This window comes from Schistocerca piceifrons, chromosome 3 (genome assembly GCF_021461385.2).
Source record: "Schistocerca piceifrons isolate TAMUIC-IGC-003096 chromosome 3, iqSchPice1.1, whole genome shotgun sequence".
NCBI lineage: Eukaryota > Metazoa > Arthropoda > Insecta > Orthoptera > Acrididae > Schistocerca > Schistocerca piceifrons.
In genome coordinates this window covers 518,721,590-518,744,897 of record NC_060140.1, presented here as the reverse complement: position 1 = coordinate 518,744,897, position 23,308 = coordinate 518,721,590, and the positions used below count along the sequence as shown (strand labels likewise).

The following is a 23,308-nucleotide window of genomic DNA, read 5'->3' as shown; positions in this document are numbered from 1 at the left end:
TGAAGAAAAAAGTATAAGTGACAAACAAACAGAGATTAAGAAGTGTTTTAGATGAGTTCCAAGCTGTGCCATCGGCCAAACGCGAATTACCAAGTGGTTCAAACCGATTAGGCAAAAAACAATCAATCAAGTTGTCAGCCAAACGAAAATTACGAAATGGTTTAAACCGAAGAGGACAGATGTGGATGAAGCAAAACTTATACAAGCTCCAGAAGTTAACTCACCTGCTGATTGCCACCAGCAAACAGAAGCCACACACAAGAAACATACAAAAAATTTTTTAGGGTAAGTGCTGTATTAGAAATGCCATTAGATAAAGAATCAGAAACCGTTTCAACTAAAGTTACTAAGTACCCAGATTTTGTTATACTACACCATACCGTTCAGTCACTCTCAAATAAAATTTCCATGTTGGAAGCACTACTCCAGTATGCACTAAACATAGATATAATTTGCATTACTGAACATTGGCTACGAAATGACGAAGTAAAATTAACCTCAATCTCAGGATATAGATTAGTAAGCCATTTTAGCCGAGAGTTTTCTGCTATCTTTGTGAAAGAACAAATAAAGTTCTATGATGTCAGTAAAAGTTATATTGACTCAATTGAAAAAGACTTTGAGCTTTCCATTACCAAACTGCCAGAGCTTAATATCAACATATACAGAGCACCAAGTGGAAACCTGTCAGTCTTCATGAATAAACTAGAGGTTCTGTTGAACAAGATCAGTACACTAAATATGAAGATAGTGCTTTGTGGGGATTTCAATATTGATTGTTCAAAAGACAGCAGCAGCAGAGATGCTTTGATAAATATGACCAACACATTCAATATGATTCCAACAATACACTGTCCAACAAGATTAACAGAATGCACAAATTCCATTATTGACCAAATATTCATCTCAGAAACAACTTACAGATTCACAAGCAGAGGACTGAGCATGGGTTATAGTGATCATGAGGCACAGCTGCTGTGTATAGAAATGCCAACAAGTAGTATCAGTTCCGGAAAAGTAGTTGAAAAAAGAACCTTTTCTGAAGATAACATTAGAATTTTTAATCTCTTACTGGTGAAGGAAAACTGGAAAAGCATCACCACTCAGAACAATGTTGATAGCATGTACATGAGTTTTCAGAGCATCTTTGTTCACTATTTTAATGTAGCATTTCCAAAAGTAGTAAAAACAGTAAAACCTAACAACAATAAGCAATGGGTAACTAAAGACATAAAAATTTCCAGTGCGAGAAACAGATTTCTGCAGTACTCTTGTAAGAAATATAGAGTAACCCAAGAATTCGCAGATTATTCAAAAGCCTACAAAAGAATCTATGGTAGAGTAGTCAAAGAGGCAAAAATTATGTGGAATGACAATTTGATAAGAAACTCATCTAACAAAATGAGATCCACGTGGAGAGTTATAAAGAAAGAAACTTGTAGTTCAGTGCCAAAGAAAAAGAATGTATCATTAACACTAGAAGGCTCAAAAGTCACAGACCCAAATTCAGCTGTGGAAAAAGTCAATGAATACTTCACCTCACTAGCTGAAGACCTCATTCAAGTACACTGTCAAGGACCAGTCCCAAGTTTCTCCAGCAAGTCAGTGACCTTCAATGCTTCTATGTATGTGTATGAAACAAACCCCAATGAAATTATAAGTAAAATTAAATCATTAAGCAATAAAATGTTAAGTGGTCTTTATGAAGTACCTGATTTCATATTAAAAGCATGTGCTCACCAAATAGCAATCCCCTAGGCAAAAATTTTCAACCTCTCTTTAAAAACTGGTGTATTCCCAGATATTTTTAAAATAGCAAAAGTTTCACCACTGCTGAAAAAAGGTTCTTCTGAAAAAATATCAAACTACCGACCCGTGTCACAGATAAGTTCCTTCTCAAAAATTCTAGAAAAACTCTTCTATGACAGGCTTTTAAGTTTCATAAATAAATATGCACCTCTTACAGTACAACATGGTTTTAGAAAGTCTAAATCTACACAGACAGCAATTTTCGAATTCTTAGACTGCATTTTAAAATCCCTTGATCAACATAAATTAGCTGCAGGTATTTTTCTAGATCTATCAAAAGCCTTCGATGTCCTTGACCATAACATTCTGCTCGAAAAATTAGAAAGACGAGGAGTAAGAGGTGTAGCACATAGCTACATAGCTGGTTGTGTTCATACCTAAAAAAGTGCAGGCAGAATATCACTTCAGTATGAATTCAACAAAATGTATAAAACAAGAAACAACTCCTTTCTTTCTAGGGAATTACCAATAAAATATGGTGTACCACAGGGCTCAATCCTAGGTCCGCTACTCTTCTTGATTTATGTGGACGACTTAGTTGAATATACGAGTCCCACAAAAACTATCCTGTTTGCCGATGACACCAGCATATTGCTCACTGGATCCAGTCCAGAAACTTTGTGGTCCACAGCAGAAAGTTCTATGAAAAGGCTCTCTGAGTGGTTCACAAAAAACAAACTCATTATAAATACTGAAAAAACTGTGTGTCGATTTTCATTTAATTCCTCCAACTAATCAAATGTCTATTCAAGCCCAATTAAAAAATGATCCCCTAGAAAATGTAAGTGTCACAAAATTCTTGGGTCTTTGGGTTCAGCAAGACTTAAAATGGGACACACATATAAATAACTTGTGTAGAAAACTATCATCTGTGTGCTATGGCCTAAGAATTTTAAAGGCTACAACAAGCAAAACAACAGTACTGCAGGCATACTATGCACAGTTCCACTCACTAATCCGATATGGGATCATTTTCTGGGGATAGTCAACTCACAGTGTAAAGGTTTTTAGAATGCAAAAAAGACCTTTAAGAATAATTTGTGGCCTTAAAAAGATGGAGTCCTGTAAATCCCATTTTACTGAGCTTGGTGTTCTAAATGTTCCAAGTTTATTCATTTACGAAACTATCTTGTTCACTAGAGACTACCTCCTGAAAACAGGCAAACTGCTACAGAACAAAAGTGTACACAACTATAGTACCAGAAGGGAATCAAATATACATCAAAAATATCACAGAACAACCACCTATTAGAGGAGCATAATTAACATTGGTGTAATACTACACAATAAGATACCAGAGGAAATAAAAAATACTACTCATCCAATATTTAAAGCTAAACTAAAGGCATTTCTAATAAAGCACTGTTTCTATTCCGTCAGAGAATTTCTGAATAAGTAACAAAATTAATTGTAGTAGGTACCTAATTTTAATTGCTAATACTATGTATTATTGTAACTTATCTTTGACCTGTCCAATATCAATTGTACAATTTGTGCTATATGATAAAACTGGACCAATAAAAAATCAAACCAAATCAAACATTTTCCCCAGAAATTATGCAGAGCAGTTAGTGAGACCGCCCACCATTGAGGGAAAAATATTAAATCTATTGGCTACAAGATGGCATGAAAATTTGGATTCAGTAAATATAGATCTAGGAATCACCAACTGCTAAGCTATTGATGTATAACTGATAACTAGTGTTTTGTAATTGATAACTAGTGTTGAACAAGAATCTAAGAAGGCAGAAAGATATTTCTGCAGAACAAGTGCAATAGGAAAATTATTTAACAGTACGTGAGCAGTCAGCAGCAAACATTCAATTACGGGGAGCAGATTGTGGAGGACCACTGACACAAATTCAGATATATTTTAGGCCATGTGTGAGGTGTATTGGTGCCATGGAAGACAGTGAGGAGTGGGAAATATAACCATGGTCCAGTAACAGTATTATAAAACTACATGGACAGCAGAGAGAGTTGCATAACAGATTCAAATGAAGCCAAATCATTTGTTGACAAACAAAAACTGAACAATGTCAAAACAAACAATTATGTGAGAAGTATTAAGTGAATTTGAAAACAAGATCTTACCTGCTGAGCTGTGAAAAAAAAAAACACTAAAATGTTCTGGTCCTACATAAAATTAGTCATGGAACAAAGCTGTCTGTCTAAATGTCTGTTGATCGTGGTTGCACTGAAGTGATAAAATGAAGGCCAGAATACTAAATTATGCATTTCAAAACTCCTTCACCAAAGATCATCACAGTACAGTACCTCCATTTGGTTGACATAAGGTGCAAAAATAACAGATGTAGAAATAAGTGAATAGCAAACTAAACAACAACTCAGGTACTCAATAGAGGAAAGGCCACATGACTTGGTGAGGTGGCCCTCAGATTCTACATTGAACTGGCTTCTCTTGTAGCACCAGTTCTTCATAGATCGCTGTAGCAATTTGGCGTACTATGTGACTGATGTCCATGTCTTCTAGAATTGTGGATCACATACTGTACTACTGTCTAATGATATTTCTGCAGAAGGAATAACACTGATTGAGGAATCAGCATGGTTTCCACAAACTCTGTTTGTGTGAAACTAATTATCCATCAAATACAGGAGAATGTTGATATTAGAGATCAGTTTGAGATTGTGTTTCTTGACTTCTCTCAAGTAATCGGCACAGTTCTACGCATCACCTAGTACCCAAAAAATGAGCATACAATGTGTATGAACCGATCAACTTTGGATTTAAGACTTTGTTGCAAGTAGAATTCAGTATGTGGCATCAGAAGCAAAGTTAATTGTTCACAACATATGTAAATTACTTGTCAATTAATGCACGTAGCCTTATGAGGCTGTTGACAGACATTGCCGTTGTGTACAAGTAGGGGATATTGTTAGAAAATTGTTTTGAAATTTAGAGAGGCTTGCAGATGACATGCACCCACTGCACAAATTAGCACCTGACTAACCATAAATACATGTAATGTAATGCACATTGTTAGGCGTGTAGACTGAAGTTGTTTGAATTTGTACTTAATGATTGCCATTTTTTAAAATTTATTTATTTACTATCCATGTAACAATCAGTTTTCAGACATTGTCATGTATTTCGTTCACACATGTACTCTTTTATAACTATATTATTGATATAAGGATTGAAGATTAGAATTTATCATTTTTGGTGCAAAAACCAGCTTAGACCTAGGTACACTGTTTTATAAAGAGACATTACAACTTAAATCATCTGCTGAATAATAGCTTCTCTCTATTAATAAATGCTTCAGTTTATTCTTTAAGGTTTTTAAAGTAGTTGTCTTGAGATCACATGGTAGTCTGTTGTAAAAAATTGTTCCTGCTGTATGTGGACTATGGTCTCCAGCCTTGTTTCTTCTTATAATTATGTAAAAAGTTTTCCCCTTTCCATATATTGGAGTTATGTACATTACTGTTTACTGCATTATGTTCTGGATTTAGTTTTACAAACATGATTTCCTGCCGGATGTCCATAGAGTTGATGGTAAATATTTTATATTTTATGAAAATTCCTCAAGGCTCTCTTGTTTATCTTAGCTATCATTCATATTGCCTTTTTCATAGTATAGAATGCCAGCCTGTATAGACTGCTGTTTCCCCACCCCATAACTCAGTACCATACTGAAGATAGGGATGTACCAGTCTGTAATATATCTGCCTTAAGCTTTCATGGACTAGGAAGACTGAGACCCTTTTCGGTAGATACACATTTGAACTGATTTGCTTACAAATGTAATTATGTGGTCTTTCCATGACAGGTTTTCATCATCAGTAATATCTAAAAAATTTGTTTTTATTTGTGTAGCGAAGTGTCAATGGAGGTGTAAATTGAGTACCATTTATGTTCTAATTATGAATAAGCATGAACTGCATTATCACTGCCTTCTCTTTATTTACAAGTAGCTTATTTGCAGTAAGGTAAGTTGACAGAAAATTGTAATTAATTTCACTACTGATGGCAGCTGTTTGCGTCCCACAGCTCCAACCAACAAAGGATGTTTCTTCAGCATAGCCTGCAACCTTGCAATTTTGGGGTTCAGTGACATCATTAATGTACCCAAATGACAGCAATGGCCCTAATATACTTACTTGAGGAGGCACCCCAAATTAAAGTATACTCTAGGTTGATTTGGTTGTTGGCAGCTGTTTATTCCTTTTATAAGTTAGCTTCACACACTGTTTTCTAGCAACTCTTCATTCATTTTATAACTTAGCTCAATTCTTTCGGATTGGAGGTATGTAGTTCTGAGACTACTCCTCTCATTCTTCTAATTTATGCAGTAGAATAGTATGATTCATAGTATCAAAAGCTTTACTCATAGCCAGGAAAGTGCCTGTTATCTTGTCTTTTTTATCCATCTTTTTTAGTATTTCATGTATAGAAGTTGCTACTGCTGTTACAATAGATCTTCCTTTTCTAAAATCATGTTGTAGGTTGTTGAATAGATTGTGTTTGTGAAATATACATTGAATTGATTTAATACTACTTTCTCTAGTAATGTGCCAAGTTCTGAAGTTAACAGTGCTGGCCTGTAGTTTCTTTTGTCAGTTTTCATTCTCTTCTTATACATAGGTAGAATTTCAGTTGTTTTTCAAGAGATCTGGGTATCTCCATGGCAGAGAGAGAAATTTGTTAAGTGTGTCGGAGGCTTCACAAATTCTCCTCTGCATTTCTTTAGCAATTGGGTGAAAAATCATCCCAACTGCAAGACTTAGCTTGCAGTTTTGAATTTTTGTTAGGAGGACCCTCTCACTAATGCCATGCATAAAAAAAGATTGGATAGTGTTTCTAATACTGAAGTTGGGTGTCCAGTCATGTATTTATTTTGTGCCAATTGTAGTAAACTTTCTGTATGAATTTATTACTCACTTCTTTGGATTATTTATTATTTCATTTATTTCTGTGAACATTATGCTTTGTTCATAAGATTGATGTGTCCCACATTCTTTATACATTGTTTTTGAGGCTATTTTACTAACAAAACTGAAGTTGCTTATTTGACAGGCATAATTCTGAGCTTTAAGGGTGTAGTGCTTTGAGAGTTTACACGTAAATTCTGGAACCACTCGACGTTCCGCCGCCTCGAACATGCGATATTTTAAAGATAAGTGTGGGAGAGAGCCTATTTACTGTGCAACACATGTCTGTGTTTGCAAGATGGACGTTGGTCCTGGGAGGACAGGAGCTGCGTCAGATAAGCGACGCCAACAAGTGTTTGCCGCTCGCGCCATAGTAACTGTATGTGACGTACAAAGAGCAAGCATGCATTATTCTTTGACGGTGTAATGATTGTAATTGTTACGAACAATTGAAACATGTTTTGTGTAGAGACGCTTTCTTAACCTTGGTGTTAGACTTGCAAGAAGCAAGACCTGTTTTTGAATTTCTGGCGGTTATGCAACGCACCACAATGTTATTATATTTAATAGTATCTAACGGGTATCGTCATAGTTGACTTGCAAGAATTTGTATGTTTATGTGAGACTTGTGGAGATGAAAATACACCTGAACTTACCTGAAAGTATGAGGGTACCGAGTTATTTCTAGTGAGAGAGAGAGTATGTGTTAGTTCCTCTAACCAGCATTATTTCTTCGAAGAAGAAGTTGTGGAGATTGACGCAGCTGCATATTCAGAGAAGAAGATCGGCTAAACATTTCAAGTAAGTCAACTGTAGTAAGAGAAGTGTGAAGTTCGCAATCCAATTTTGCACTGCTTCTCTTGTCGCTGAAACCGTTAGAACGTGGCAACCTAAGTGACAAGACCCGAAGAAAATGGGAATTTTAAGACTGAAAAGCAAAGAAGATATTTTGAGTTGCCATAGCAACCAGGCATAACAAGATACGAGAACTGTTTCGAGTAATTGTATTGAATCCAAGAAACTAAATGGAAGAAAGTTGCAAGTGCAACACAATAAAAGATGTAAGAAAGTACTAACGTCAAAAGAACAGAGAGAAGACCTCAACCTTTAGACTAAGAAGAGTTACGCCTAGAATTTCTCAACTAAGAAGATTTGGTGTGAAGAGTACACAGCTCTCGCACACATTGCAGCCGACACTGACACTGAAACCAACATTTGACATCACCGATGCCTGTGGTGTTCACCGGTGTGACTCCAGATCTGCCTGCCGACACGGAAACCAACATTCGACATCATCGCCGGCACCCGTGCTGTTCACCGGTGTTGATTCCACACTTGCTTACCGACGCAGCCTAAAACTCTACACCGGGTGAGCAAGAGACAATAATTGTTTGAATAGAAAGTTACAGAAACTATTCAGAGACTATAGTTCTGTAGTTAGTATATTTAGAAGTGAGTTTTTTTAGTGATAACTCTGTCTAAAAGTAGAAGGAAAATGGATCAAGAACAACAGCTAGCAGAACCAGCCACAGCTATTAAAGTGACAGGAAATGCCAGACTGGTCTGAAATAGCAAATTTAATTGAAGCACTGAGTTTTAAATTAGATAACCAAAGAACAGAGTCAAATGCCCAAATTACTACTTTAAGTAAAAATTTAGAAGCACAGAGTGCAGTTTTAAATGCTGAAAGTCTTAAGTTAGATTCAGTGAATACCCAATTAAATATTAAATTAGATGCTCAGAGTGAAGTTTTAAGTAACCAGAGTGAAACTTTGAACAGTTAAGCAACAAATATATCTATTAAAAACTGAATTTGACACTCTAAATACGAGGGCTGTTCAGAAAGTAACCTCCGGTTGATTTAAAAAAATACACCAAGTTAAATAAAAATATTTTAATATATACATCTTACAACTACATCTTTGCACTATTTTTCTACATAGTCTCCATAGTGATTGAGGCACTTATCGTATCTCTTCACAAGCTTTGAAATTCCTTCTGCATAAAAATCACCCGCTTGTGCCTGGAGCCAGCCTGTGACCGCATCTTTGAGCCCTTCGTCGTCATCAAACCGTTGTGACCCGAGCCATTTCTTCAAATGCATGAAGAGGTGATAATCACTTGGCGCCAGGTCTGGGCTGTAAGGTGGATGGTTGATAACGTCCCACTTGAAGGACTCAAGAAGGGCCGTTGTTCTGCGAGCAGAGTGAGGACGGGCGTTATCGTGCAAAAAAACGATACCGGAAGTCAGCATACCACGGCGTTTGTTCTGTATAGCCCGTCATAACTTTTTTATTGTTTCACAGTACACGTCTTGATTAGTGGTCGTACCACGTTCCGTGAATTCAACCAACAACACCCCTTTGGCATCCCAAAACACCGTTGCCATCAGTTTTCTGGCAGAAAAATCTTGCGAGGCTTTTCTTGGTTTGGTAGGCGAATTTGAATATGCCCACATCTTTGATTGTTCTTTTGTCTCAGGGTTCACGTACTTAATCCAGGTTTCGTCACCGGTCACGATTCTGTTTAACAATGGTTCTCCTTCGTCCTCATAACGTGACAGAAAGTCTAATGCAGAGGCCATTCTTTGAGTTTTGTGGTGGTCGGTAAGAATTTTGGGCACCCATCGTGCACAGAACTTACGGTAACCCAATCTTGCTGTCACTATCTCGTACAAGAGAGTCTTAGAAATCTGTGGAAAACCAGTAGACAACTTCGACATTGAGAAACGTCGATTTTCACGAACTTTTGCATCAACTGTCTGAACGAGTTCGTCAGTCACCAATGATGGTCTACCACTCCTCTCTTCATCATGAACGTTTTCTCGTCCACTTTTAAATAAACGTACCCATTCACAGACAACTCCTTCACTCATAACTCTTGGTCCGTACACGCACAAAGCTCACGATGAATAGCTGCTGCAGAATATCCTTTGGCTGTAAAAAACCTTACGACAGCACGCACTTCACATTTGGCGGGGTTTCCTATTGCAGCACACATTTCAAACTGCCACAAAAACTAAACTAGCGCAGGTACGACGTTCACTCGACCACGGCTTGATGCCGACTGACCTGTTGAGTGCGTGAACGCACAGATGGCGTCGCTACTCCCCCCACAACCCGCACTGTGACCAATCGGAGGTTACTTTCTGAACCGCCCTCGTAATAAGGTCGAAAATCTGAAGTTAGATTTAAAGAGTGAACTAACTAGTTCTTTGAATACTCATGTAAATCAACTGTTTACTGACTTTGACCAAAGACAGAAAGAGCAATTTCAGAATTTAGCTAAAAGCTAGAATGTGATATTGAAGATAAATGTAATAATGTAGAAACTGAACTTAGCAAAAATTATGATCATTTCAAAGCATATGCAACGTTACATTTGATGCTGTGAAGCAGAGGTTGCACACTTGAGAGAGGGTTTGGAAAAACGGAATAAATCGCAAATTGCAGGTGTGAGCATTCGAGTAGATGACGTGGAATAAAATGTTAAGAAGAAACTAGCAGCTTTGGACATAGTAAATATAAGTAATCTGGTGGAACAGGTAGAGGAAATAATCGACTGAAAAGTTGCTGAGAGGGTAACCTCCGACAACATTTCTTCAAATTTAGCTTCAGAACTTAATGATACTTAAGAACTTCAGAACTTAAGATCCAGATAACTTAAGACAATGATCTTAAGAGAGGCATAGATAATTTATGCAAAGAATTCAAGCTTATCCAGGAAAACAATACCAGAGAAGGAAACTTGCTACTCACCATATAGCAGAGATGATGAGTCGCGATAGGAACAACACAATTATAGCTTTCAGCCATTAAGGCCTTTGTCACCAGTACACACACACACACACACACACACACACACACACACACACACACACACACACACACACACACACACACACACGCGCGCGCAACTTGCACACACGTCTGCAGTCTCAGAAAGCTGAAACCACACTGCGAGCAGCAGCACCAATGCATGATGGGAATGGCGACTGGGTGTTGGTAAGGAGAGACTGGGGCGGGGAGGGAAAGGGATAGTATGGTGGGAGTGGCAGACAGTGAAGTGTTGCAGTTTAGATGGAGGGCGGGAGAGAAGGTGTGGAGGGGAGGAGGGAGTAAGTAGCGCAAAGAAGAGAAATTAAAAGACTGGGTGTGGCAGTGAAATGATGGCTGTGTAGTGCTGGAATGGGAACAGGTAGGGTGCTGGATGGGTGAGGACAGTGACTAACGAAGGTTGAGGCCAGGAGGGTTACAGGAACGTAGGATGTATTTCAGGGAATACCATGGTAGGAGGGGTGGGAAGGATAGTGGGCAGGACATTTCTCATTTCAGGGCATGACAAGAGGTAATCGAAACCCTGGCGGAGAATGTAATTCAGTTTCTCCAGTCCCAGGTGGTACCGAGTTACAAGGGGAATGCTCCCCTGTGGCCAGACTGTGGGACTTAGGGAGGTGGTGGGAGACTGGAAAGATAGGCATGGGAGATTTGTTTTTGTACAAGGATGGGAGGATAATTACAGTCAGTGAAGGCTTGAGTGAGACCCTCGGTATATTTTGAGAGGGACTGCTCGTCACTGCAGATACGGTGACTACGGGTGGCTAGGCTGTACGGTAGGGACTTCCAGGAAAAGGTAGACAAGAAGGTGACTTCTCCTAATGTGGTGTTAACCAGTGAAGTACTGACAGATTTACAATGGGGAGCAAATTCAGGGTTATGTAGACAGTTCCCCAAGTTTAAGCCAGACGAGGAAGTACATCCTACTCATTTTTTGAAAAGGTTCAATCAAGACTTGGGAAGATTCAAAAAAGATTGAATTTGCTGTGGGGTATCTATTAGGAGAGGCCTCATGAGTGGGGCACACTAAACATTGAATAGTTTTTGTCTTGGGCAGACTTCCAGGAGAAGTTTAAGGAGAAGTATTGGTCAGCAAGCGCCCAGGAAAAACTGATATCCGACTTGTGGAACCCAAAGTATCACAACAGTTCGTGGGGTGTGATGCGAAAGTATTTCAACTGACATTGGACGTGAGCGAAGTACTTAGACAAGCCCATAGAGGAAGAGGGGTTAGTTCGAATTTTAATAAGACGATTACCCATCTACGCTAGGAAAGATATATCATGTAGTGGGTGGAAAACTGTAGAAGAATTATTATCCTTTGTAGATGCTCTGGATGCCGTAAACAAAGACCACAACAAGAACCTACACCAGAGTGAAAATCAGATTTATAGAAAAGGTAATAATAATAATAATAATAATAATAATAGTAATTTTAAGAGACATGGGACTAATTTAGCTAGAGTACACCAGTGTAACCGGAATAATGGTAACGAAAATTATCAGAAGAAGCTTCCACCTTCGAATTTAGGTCCAGTTACTTCACAAGAATTTGTACCAAGTAGTAATAGAGTACAAAATAGTAACGTAATACCCCGATTTGGTAACCAACCAGTGACCACCAGTAATGAGGAAAACGTAGTGTGATCTGGATTCCGGGCCGGGGCTGAGGTCGTAGAAATACATTAGGAGGCCTGGTTTATAATAGGTATGTTAATTTCATGCATAAAATGCCAACAAAAGAATGGCTGTTGCTAGAAGAACCAAGCTTGACTACCGATAATCCACAACCAGTAATAGTAGGAAAAGTGGAGAATGTTAAAGTTATCATATCTATAGACTCGAGGAGTGAAGTGTCACTGATTTCTAGAGTGGTCTTTAACACAATACAGACTAAACAACATCTACCGCTGTTGCCAGTAACTGGAGTGTACATAGTTGGTATAACTGGAACGAAAAGTGAAGTGGTCAAATACGAAACCCAAGTAAACTGCAACATTGGGGACATCCCATCTTGTCAGATCCTTTTACTAGTATAAAATATTGACAGGGATGTCTTATTTGGGTTAGATTGGCTGTTGGGATATAAAGTAATTTTAAACTTTCAGGAAAATTTTCTATGTTTTGAAAAAGGAGATAGTAGATATTGGATACCGTTTGTGACAGACATCTACATTGCTAAACAAACAATAGAGAATCGATGTCTGAGATTAACAGCTACAGCACAACTAGCACAGAAAATTGATAACATGAGTCATGTATCACACAGAGCTGACATACAAAACAAAGTGAGCAAATCTCCAATATTAACCAATGATCAAAAATTAGATTTATCTAAAATTCCATTGGAATATGAAATGGTATTTTCTGATAGTCCGGGTAGTATTAGTGACTATGTATGTAAATTTAAAATCAAAGATAATACTCCATTTTTCTGTAAGCCATATCCAATACTGGTAAGTCTAAAAGAAGCAGTTAAGGAAGAAATTGTCAAGATGATTGACAATAACATAAAAGAACGTAGCTCTAGTGTCATGAATAACCCCTTGGTAGTAGTAAAAATGGCTATGGGAGGCGTGCGGTTAGTACTAGATGCGCATACACATATAGAGACGGAACGAGACAGACTCATTAACATTGATGAATTATTGTCCAAATTTGATAAAGAAAAGTATTTTAGCACGGTGGACCTGACTGCCGGATATTGGCAAATTTGGTTACATCCTGAATCAAAGAAATATACAGCATTTCTGTTTGATGGGAAATCGTATTATTTTAACGTGTTACCATTCGGGCTAAATATCTCAGTATGCGTGTTTATACGTGCACTGGACAAAGTGTTAGGAAAGGAATTGTTAAAAGATTTAATAATATACATAGGTGACGTACTAGAAATCTCATCTACCTGGGTAGAGCATTGCCTGACCTTGAGTAAAACTCTGAACAGGTTTAAAGCAAAAGGTATTACAGTAAAATAGTCTAAATCGCACTTTGTGAGGCAAGAACTTAAGTTTTTAGGGCATATCATAGGAGTGCAAGGAATTAGACCAGATCCAGATCGTATAAAGGCCATTAAGGAGTGTCCACACCCTAGAAGCATAAGACAATTGAAGGGATTTATCGGAATGGCCGGGTACTATAAATGATATATACGAAGTCAAGAGCTGAACGACCCAAGACTTTTACGTTTATTAAGGAAGGGAATACTGTGGGTTTGGAACCAAGATGCCAATGATGCGTTTGAAAATGTAAAAAGAGCACTGGTCAAATCACCCATATTACAGCATCTGGTTATGGGTGAGCCATTTAAAATTTCAACAGATGCATCTGACTATGGTATAGCAGCAGAACTTTTCAAGGAGAGTGGGGTCTGGAAAGTACAAATCACATATCTATAGCTTTTGCTAGCCGGAGTCTTGACAAACATGAATTAATCTATACAGTCACAGAAAAAGAACTGTTAGCAATAGATGATAATTAATTGAAACCCTCAGCTGCCGACAGGTGTTTTTGATATACCTTAATGAGGACAGCTGAAAATGTGTGCCCCGACTGGGACTCGAACCCAAGATCTCCTGCTTACATGACAGATGCTCTATTCATCTGAGCCACCGAGGACACAGATGAATAGTGTGACTGCAGGGATTTATTCCTTGCATGCTTCCCATGAGACCTACATTCCCAACTGTCCACAATCTACATATATAATGTTCCTAATAGATATTTGCTCATCCACTCATTACTCATGCACACTAAGGTGACAATTACCGTAAGAGGGAATTACATATGTAGATTGTGGACAGTTGGGAATGTGGGTTTCACGGAAACGTGCAAGGGATAAATCCCTGCAGTCGTGCTATTCATCTGTGTCCTCGGCGGCTCAGATGGATAGAGGGTCTGCCATGTAAGCAGGAGATCCTGGGTTCGAGTCCCTGTCGGGGCACACATTTTCAGCTGTCCCCATCAAGGTTTATCAACAACACCTGTCGGCGGCTGACGGTTTTAATCAATTATCATTTATTCTAGAGAAGCTGCACGGTTATCAATGGTATCTGTTCTTTTGAGAACAGTTACTATCTTCACATTAGCAATAGTATGGGGTATCCAAAAATTCCTAACACTAGATTGTGTGTGTGTGTGTATATAGACACACACACACACACACACACACACACACACACACACATTCTAGTCCGCACACCAGGGTACAAGAAATGGCTCAAAGAATAACCGAAAACATCCATCATGCTACCTACTTTACAGAAATATATACTATGTGTAAAAAGAATTCCTTACCTCTTAAGCAAGTAGGGGGGTGGAAGATTATAGGGCATAATTTATTTTGGAGAGACAGCATAACATCTCGACAGTGGCGTATATGCATCCCAAAGTTGGTGGTGGATGAGTTTGCGGGGTATGTTCATACTGGATATGGACACTTTGGGATAAAGAAATGTATGGCTCATATGAATAAGTTTTATTATTTTAAGAAGCTAGGACAGAAGGTAGCATCTGTAATTAGGACTTGTGAAATCTGTTGGAAGATAAAAGAAAGTAACACTCACGTTAAATACAAAATGTATCCAATCATTGCTAAGACATTACATGATCTTACAGCAGTGGATTTCTTTGGACCACTTCCAAAAGGAAAGGGAGGAGTGTAGTATATTTTTGTCTTCATAGAGTGTTGGTCAAAGTACGTTAAGTTGTATCGTATTAAGAAACCAATTACACCAACCGTGATACACTGTCTGCAAAAATACTTTCTTGAGGTAGGCAAACCAAAAAGATTTCTCTTTGATAATGGGCGACAATTTGTCATTAACGAATTTAAAGAATTTCTAGCGTGGGAGGATATTCATCAGGTATTAATATCCAACTATAACCCATCGTCAAATCCATGTGAACGGGTAATGAAAGAGATCGGGAAATTGTGCCGCACCTTCTGCCACGAAAAACATACATTACGGGCAACAAAGATCAAAGACTTTGAACTTATTTTAAATGAACTACCACATTTATCAACAGGATTGACACCTTTAAAAGTGATAGGCAAACCCTTTGTAGGAGAACCTCTTATTAAATGTTTCATTTGGCCTGAACAACCTACTGACGATTACCAACTTAAACAGGAAATAGTCTCTAGTTGTTTTCGATGTTTCTTCTGTACTATTTTTCCTGCACCAAATTCCCTTCAAATCTTAAACTGTTCTGTAATCTATTCTTGAATTCTTAAACTATCCTATAATGTTAGTTCCTAGGAAACTAACAATGACTAAAAGATAATAGACTTAAGAGAATCACAGATAAACTGATTTCTAAACATGAAATGCAGTGAATAGTATATAATATTAGTGGAAAACGTAATATGATGGTACTATTCAAACAGAATGATATCTAGACAACATGAACTGAACACAATCTTTTATGTGTGTATAAAAATATAGTATAATATAATAGAGGGAAACATTCCACGTGGGGAAAAATATATCTAAAAACAAAGATGATGTGACTTACCAAACGAAAGCGCTGGCAGGTCGATAGACACACAAGCAAACACAAACATACACACAAAACTCAAGCTTTCGCAACAAACTGTTGCCTCATCAGGAAAGAAGAGGGAAGGAGAGGGAAAGACGAAAGGATGTGTATGTGCGGATGGATATGTGTGTGTGTGTGTGTGTGTGTGTGTGTGTGTGTGTGTGTGCGCGCGAGTGTATACCTGTCCCTTTTTTCCCCCTAAGGTAAGTCTTTCCGCTCCCGGGATAGGAATGACTCCTTACCCTCTCCCTTAAAACCCACATCCTTTCGTCTTCCCTCTCCTTCCCTCTTCTTTCCTGATGAGGCAACAGTTTGTTGCGAAAGCTTGAATTTTGTGTGTATGTTTGTGTTTGTTTGTGTGTCTATCGACCTGCCAGTGCTTTCGTTTGGTAAGTCACATCATCTTTGTTTTTAGATATATAAAATATAGTATAAGCTTAATGACTAAACAACTATTGTATAGTAGTGTATAATTTTCTATTTAGTATAGAATATTTTGTACCCTTTATGAAATTTGATGTAGATGGGAGGGTTTGTATTAGTTTTTGGAGAGGTGAGTAGTGTAAGTACAAACATGGCTAACACAGAATACACAGCAACACCACACCACACCTTCCAAACGACCCTCGCAAGCAAGTGTGACTGATTCTTCACCATTTGCCATCCCCGGGGACTTCAGAGGTGAAGATGAGAATGTCCGTTCTGTAGGAGACATTTAACACCATACCTCTTCCGGCTTCTCACCCAAGTACTGGTGCAGTAGGGACCCCAGGAAGGGGGGGTGGGAAGGGTTTTCCGTCTTTGGGGCTATCTTCTTTCTCTTCTTCAATCTTTGCAACCATTTCTACTTTTTCCTTTCTTACTTCTCATTTGAGTACCTATCTATCTTTCCCTCTTTCCATATTCAGCTACCTCTTTCGCAGAAGTCCTTCTGATTTTCCGTGGGTTCCAATAACCTACAACTTATTTTATATAAGTAGGCTGAAGAATCAGGCCCCACAAACACATGCATACACACAAAAAATACAGTTACACAAACAATGATCTTACACATCAAAAGGGGAGAACTGTCAAGTGTTGTAGGGGGAAAGGAATGTGTACCCTGGGGAAGGAAGCACACATTGTCGTTTATTGTGACAGTTCTGCATTTCACATACACACATTGTTTTTAATTGTGAAGGTTCTGCATTGTACGTACACACATTGTTGTTTATTGTGAAGGTTTTGCATTGCACGTACGCACATTGTTGTTTATTGTGAAGGTTTTGCATTGCACGTACGCACATTGTTGTTTATTGTGAAGGTCCTGCATTGCACATATATAGGGGAAAATATATATACATTAAGAACTATGACTATTCAATATCATATACATATTATTATTATTATTATTATTATGTGCGATTGGACCCATACGGATCACGCAAAGCTTTTCCGATTCAATTTTTTAATTCTCCAAACTTCTCTCATTCTTTCCCCATGAATTCTCTTCTTTCCTCTGTCCATTTTGTCCCCTGTCTCTTGCAAACTTCATTCTCGGGTTGTACTTTCCAACTATTGATTTTTTGCGTGTATACATTTCTGTTTATAACTTCTGAAGAATTTATTTGTGCATTTGCTAGATCTGTTTTGGTTTCTTGTATCCAGGGTATGGTTTTCAATTTTTCAATGTAAATTAAAATTTTGTGGGAGAGTCTGGGTGTTGGGAGTCTGTGGATATGACCGTAAAATTTTAGTCTTCTTTTCCGGATGTCTGCGGCGAGGTTAGATAATTTTTCTGTAGTTTTCCGAGACTGTAACCTGTATCCATCTTCCGTTCTTTTTGGGCCAAGAATCTTTCTGATAATTTTGCGTTCCTCTTTCAGGATGCCTTCCATATACATATATATAAGAACTGTGACGATTTCCGAGTATACGTAAGAAGGAGGCATGAGTAAGAAAAAAGAACAAAAGCCAGAGAGAAATCAATTGGGGTAATCATTAAGGAATGTCAATTTAACAAATATTCTGACGATTTGTAGGATAGTGGGACTCTTATAACCTAAGTAAACATATTATACATTGAATGAGGTATAGAGGCACAGTATATACCAAGAATGTATATGTTGCAAAGTTTGGGAGGACTCTGGAGACTAAATGAAGTATCAAGAAGTGGAGTTGAGGTGTAAACTAGAATCGTAACTTTAGCAGAAAACATTTAATTATAGTGTACATAAAGATGTATACTAGGGAAATGAACCATGAGGCCTCTTCACAAAGGATAAAGGGGGTGCACCCAGCATTTATTTAATATAAAAGACAGATAGGCAGACCTAAGAAAGGCTGACCTATACTGTGCGGACAGGGGCACCAAGAAGGGGATTGACCTGTACCATAGGTAAATAGGAATCAAGAGGGGCGTACCCACCAAAACAGAAAGAGGTAGTGCATTCATAGGGTCAATCCATATGTAAGGTATAGGTTCTGTTCCTAAAGGGGAAATGGACAGTATCATGACAGGAGTCACACATTTTATAGAGATTATTCTGTTAAGTTTGAATTCTGCATACTACTAGCATTATTATGTTTTATGAGTGTCAGAAAGAACACTTTCATTTGCCCAGAGTTCCTCCAAAATACAAACTAATGTCAGAACTGAGTAAAAAAAATAAAAAAGAAAAGAAAACCAGGATGAAATATTTAAGTGTCTATGACAGCTGGAATTTATGATTGGAACTGAAGAGAAAGTCCTCACCATTTATAAGTAAGAGCAATGCGGAATGAAATCATAGATAGAGGCTAATGTTCTAAAAACAAAGTAGAGTAAAGAATTAGTAGAAAGACAACAATCGGAAGCCTGCTCTATAGAGTACGAGAATTTATGGGGAAGAAAGCAAAAAAGAAAGAAAGAAATTGTGTATATAAATTTATGCAGTAAATGATTACTTTTGAAATGTGGATAGTTATTAGGTACGATATTAATGTAGATAATGGTTAGGTATAAAATACCACGCGTTCGATCTGAGGAGGTGGATATGTAGTGCTTCGAGAATTTACACGTAAATTCTGGAACCACTCGACCTTCTGCCGCCTCTAACACATGATATTTTAAAGATAAGTGTGAGAGAGAGCCTATTTACTGTGCAACACATGTCTGCGTGTGCAGGATGGACATTGGTCCTGGGAAGACAGGAGCTGCGTCAGACAAGTGACGCCGACAAGTGTTTGCTGCTCGCTCCATAGAAGCTGTACGTGACGCACAAGGAGCAAGCATGCGTTATTCTTTGACGGTGTAATGATTGTAATTGTTACGAACAATTGAAACATGTTTTGTGTAGAGACGCTTTCTTAATCTTGGTGTTAGACTTGCAAGAAGCAAGACCTGTTTTTGAATTTCTGGTGGTTATGCAACGCACCACAATGTTATTATATTTAATAGTATCTAACAGGCATCATCGTAGTTGACTTGCAAGAATTTGTATGTTTATGTGAAACTTGTGGAGATGAAAATACACCTGAACTTACCTGAAAGTATGAGGGTACCGAGTTATTTCTAGTGAGAGAGAGAGTATGTGTTAGTTCCTCTAACCAGCATTATTTCTTCGGAGAAGAAGTTGTGGAGATTGACACAACCTCATATTCAGAGAAGAATATTGGCTAAACATTTCAAGTAAGTCAACTGTAGTAAGAGAAGTGTGAAGTTCGCAATCCAATTTGGCACTGCTTCTCTTGTCACTGAAACCGTTAGAAGGGTAGGGAAGGAATCTGTGTGTTTTTTCTGAGCAGTTTGTGTTTTGTAGTTTACTACCTCTAAAGAATATATAGCAGTCTTTCTGGTTCTCTCTGTTCAGTGATTTCAGGAGGGAAATTCTCAGCTTTATGTTTTATAGATTTGTTTACTTCTTTTACTAAAGGACATGTTTATTTAAAGTTTGAGTGGATAGTCTTTAGATATTTTCCCATTTATCATTCAGATCAGTTGCATTATATACTGGTTCCCATTTTTCATTACCTCATGTCCTCTTAAATTCATTTAAATGTGTTCAGCTGGTGTTTGTGTATCTATAGTAATTCTTGTAAGTTCTCAGTTCATGCGGTTATAGTTACAACACTGTAGTATGTCTACATAACACAAATAATTAACACTATTATTTAATGAGTCAATGTTGACATCTCCAGCAATCAGCAGGTTTTTTTTCACTGATGTCTTCTCCAGCAAATCGTGCAGACAACTAAAAAATTCTTCAAAGCTGCACCTTACCCCACCACTTTTATACGTCATTCTATAGAACAAGTTTATGAGTTTATAACTGTTTAGCCTGCCCATATGCTTCATCTTCTTTGCAACCCAATTCACTCGCTATGAAGAAATGTGTTTTAGTTTCATTCAAGTGTTCATCCAAGTGCTCTGATTTATTCATTGTACATTGAAGATTCTGGTATTTGAGGGCTAATTTGCTATATTTTCTCAAAGAAAGAAAGAAGGAAAAACGTGCTTATTACCTTTATGATTATGAATGTTGTTTAAGTCATATTTTTCTGCAATAATTTTGCTCTATGTTGTGCCTCTTTTCTCGCGATATTGTTAGCACCAGCTACGCACTCGACATTCATTTTCATCTGTCATTTTTTCCTGTGGTTCGAGATCGGTAACATTTTTCATATTTGCCCCTGGATTTAGCATTCCCATTGCTTTTGGGAATCTTTGTTACTGTCTTGCAAATTACTCGTCAAGTTTCTGCTGTGCCTCTCTCTTAAGAAAAGAACACTGTATCTTTAAGCGAAGGATTCTTGATTCTGTTGTCACTTATTTTCATTGTTGTTTTTGTTTATGCAGCCACTGCGTCGTTCGCGAGCTTCATCGCCATAGCACTTCACACTTCCATGTTTATCACTATCACTTAGTTCAGTAGTAATTGCAATCCACTTATTTGAAATAATTTGACCATCACATGGAAATATATGCAATTTTTACAGTGATAATCATTCACACTTTTCAGACAATAGTGTTTTCATGTTAATATTCATATTTGGAAAAGTTTGGTTATCACGTGAAACTGTATGCGATTTTTGTGATAATGGCACTTCACACTTTTCAGCTGCAAGTTTTTTCATATTGCACATTGGGACATTAATGGTTAGTTAAAGACAACTTAATAACCACTTAACTTTCTGATTTCATTTCTACAATGTGCACACACACTGCTTTTATTTGTATAAGTTTCACTTTTTTTGCATTAATCCGAGATGTCTGTATACAAGCCACCATCTTGGATCAGCAACAACCATCAAATATCAAGGGATATGTATCTGGAATTGTGTAAGATGGAGTTGTCATACAAATTTAGCCATGGGAAACATAGAGCCAGATTCAAATTTATTGGAAGAATCCATGGTGGTTTAATTCACATACAAAAAAGTTTGGGTACAAAATCTTCATTCGACTAATTATTGAATATTGTTTGTTTTTCTGGGACTCTGATGAAGTTTGATAAACAGAAGAAGGAGAAAAGTTTCTAAGAAGAGATACACAATTTAACACAGATTTTATTATTCAGGGCAAGGGTGTCACAGAGATGGTCAACAAACTGCATTCTGAGATGATACAAGAAGGATATTGTACATTACATAGAACTGCGCGCGCGCGCGCACACACACACACACACACACACACACACACACACACACACACACACACACACACACACACACACACACACTTTCCTAACATCTTGTCTCTGTTAGTGAAGTGCATCTGTTCGCAGGATTTCTATTCACCTATGATTTGTATTATTTCATATTATGCAGTTCAGAACGGAATACGTAAATGAAGCAGCTAGTTGTATAATCAACAAACTTTTTACGTAGGACCCAAGCAGTAACTAAATGGTGGAAATACTTTTATTAACAAGCTCCTGCATAAACAGTAAAACATACAGATTTCAATTAGAGGTGGTTATAATACAGCAGGCTACAATATAATGCTATAAATATCATCAGTATGATGATTGATCTGAATAAGAATAGGGAAATGTGTACACCTTTCTGGGAGGGAGAGAGAGTTGTGCGGTTAAATAATTTTGAGCCCTAAAGAGTCTGCTTTATCTCTCATGCGCCTTCCATTTTTAGATTTCAAGTTTTAAAACTCCACTTCTCTTTTCAAGTGACCGCATTACTCAACATAAGCGATAAGTAGGCTTACTATTGTCTTTCTCATTTGGTTAAAATTCAGTAATTGTAATAAACTTACTGTTAATATCATCTCATGCTCAATTACTTAATTTTTATTTATGAGTTTAAATATCATAAATATATTTGATATCATACGAATGTTAATTTTCATTTAGCTTGTCCATTTGAGAAATAAAGAATTCGGAATTTTTTCTACAGGTACAAAGACATATTTTGTTGTTGGTAGAAAATGTGAGTTCCGGAAACCCCATTCACCAACAGCAGTCACTGGAGGAACACATTTGGAGATATCCCCAAGTTTACAGCCACGCATCCGTGTCCAGTCTTGTGTGCAGAGTAGTGCCATACGTCCACACTACTTGCATTTGATGACAGATGTTGGTGTGCGGCAAGCCAAAGCATGTTCACTTCCCAGTATACTAGATTCTGACAATGAAGATGAAGGCTGTGATGTGCGACAACTCACTAAAAGTCCAGTATCCTTGGCTGGTACCAGCTTCTCTCCAAAATACAAACCATGGCGTTATCACAGAAAACTTGTTGTGAATTCAGGTAATAACATACATTGTTAACATTGAACAACATAAATTTGTTTGACAGCAATGGTAAACTGTTGAAATAGTTATCTATAGTTTGTATTTTTGTCTGAACACAAACTTAAGAGATCTCAAAAACGATATGTGCTTTTTCACTAAATATCCTAGAATTTTCTGCTCCTTTTCCAGAAACTTACAACCACAGTTTATTTTCACTAGAAGAATAAATTTGTACTTAATTAATTGGGAATTACTATCTTTTTTGTCACAGTAGCTAAAAAATTGTATTGCTGAGATAAATTTCCTCTAACTTTCACATACTTAATGGTAAACAGTCCAGACTTAAGTCTCCCCTCTTTTGCAAGCAATGTGTGGCATGCATGAAACCAGGCCTTCCAAGCACTTCATGGACACTTGTGCTGTAATCTCCCCTCCTCCCCCCCCCCCCCCCCACCACCACCACCACCACCACCACCACCTGTGACTGAGCCTGTGTCAGTGTAGCCAACAACCATT

At 37.7% G+C, this 23,308-nt stretch overlaps 1 protein-coding gene across 1 annotated transcript in view; it reads left to right on the top strand.

Annotated features, from left to right (window-relative positions):
* The window catches only part of LOC124790067 (adenylate cyclase type 9), a 153,062-nt gene that overhangs the window by 45,771 nt on the left and 83,983 nt on the right, over nucleotides 1–23,308 (top strand). Inside the window, exon 5 of the mRNA XM_047257632.1 lies at nucleotides 22,455–22,808. Within this exon, the coding sequence (XP_047113588.1) occupies nucleotides 22,455–22,808 (354 nt within the window). The remainder of the gene's footprint in view (nucleotides 1–22,454; nucleotides 22,809–23,308) is intronic.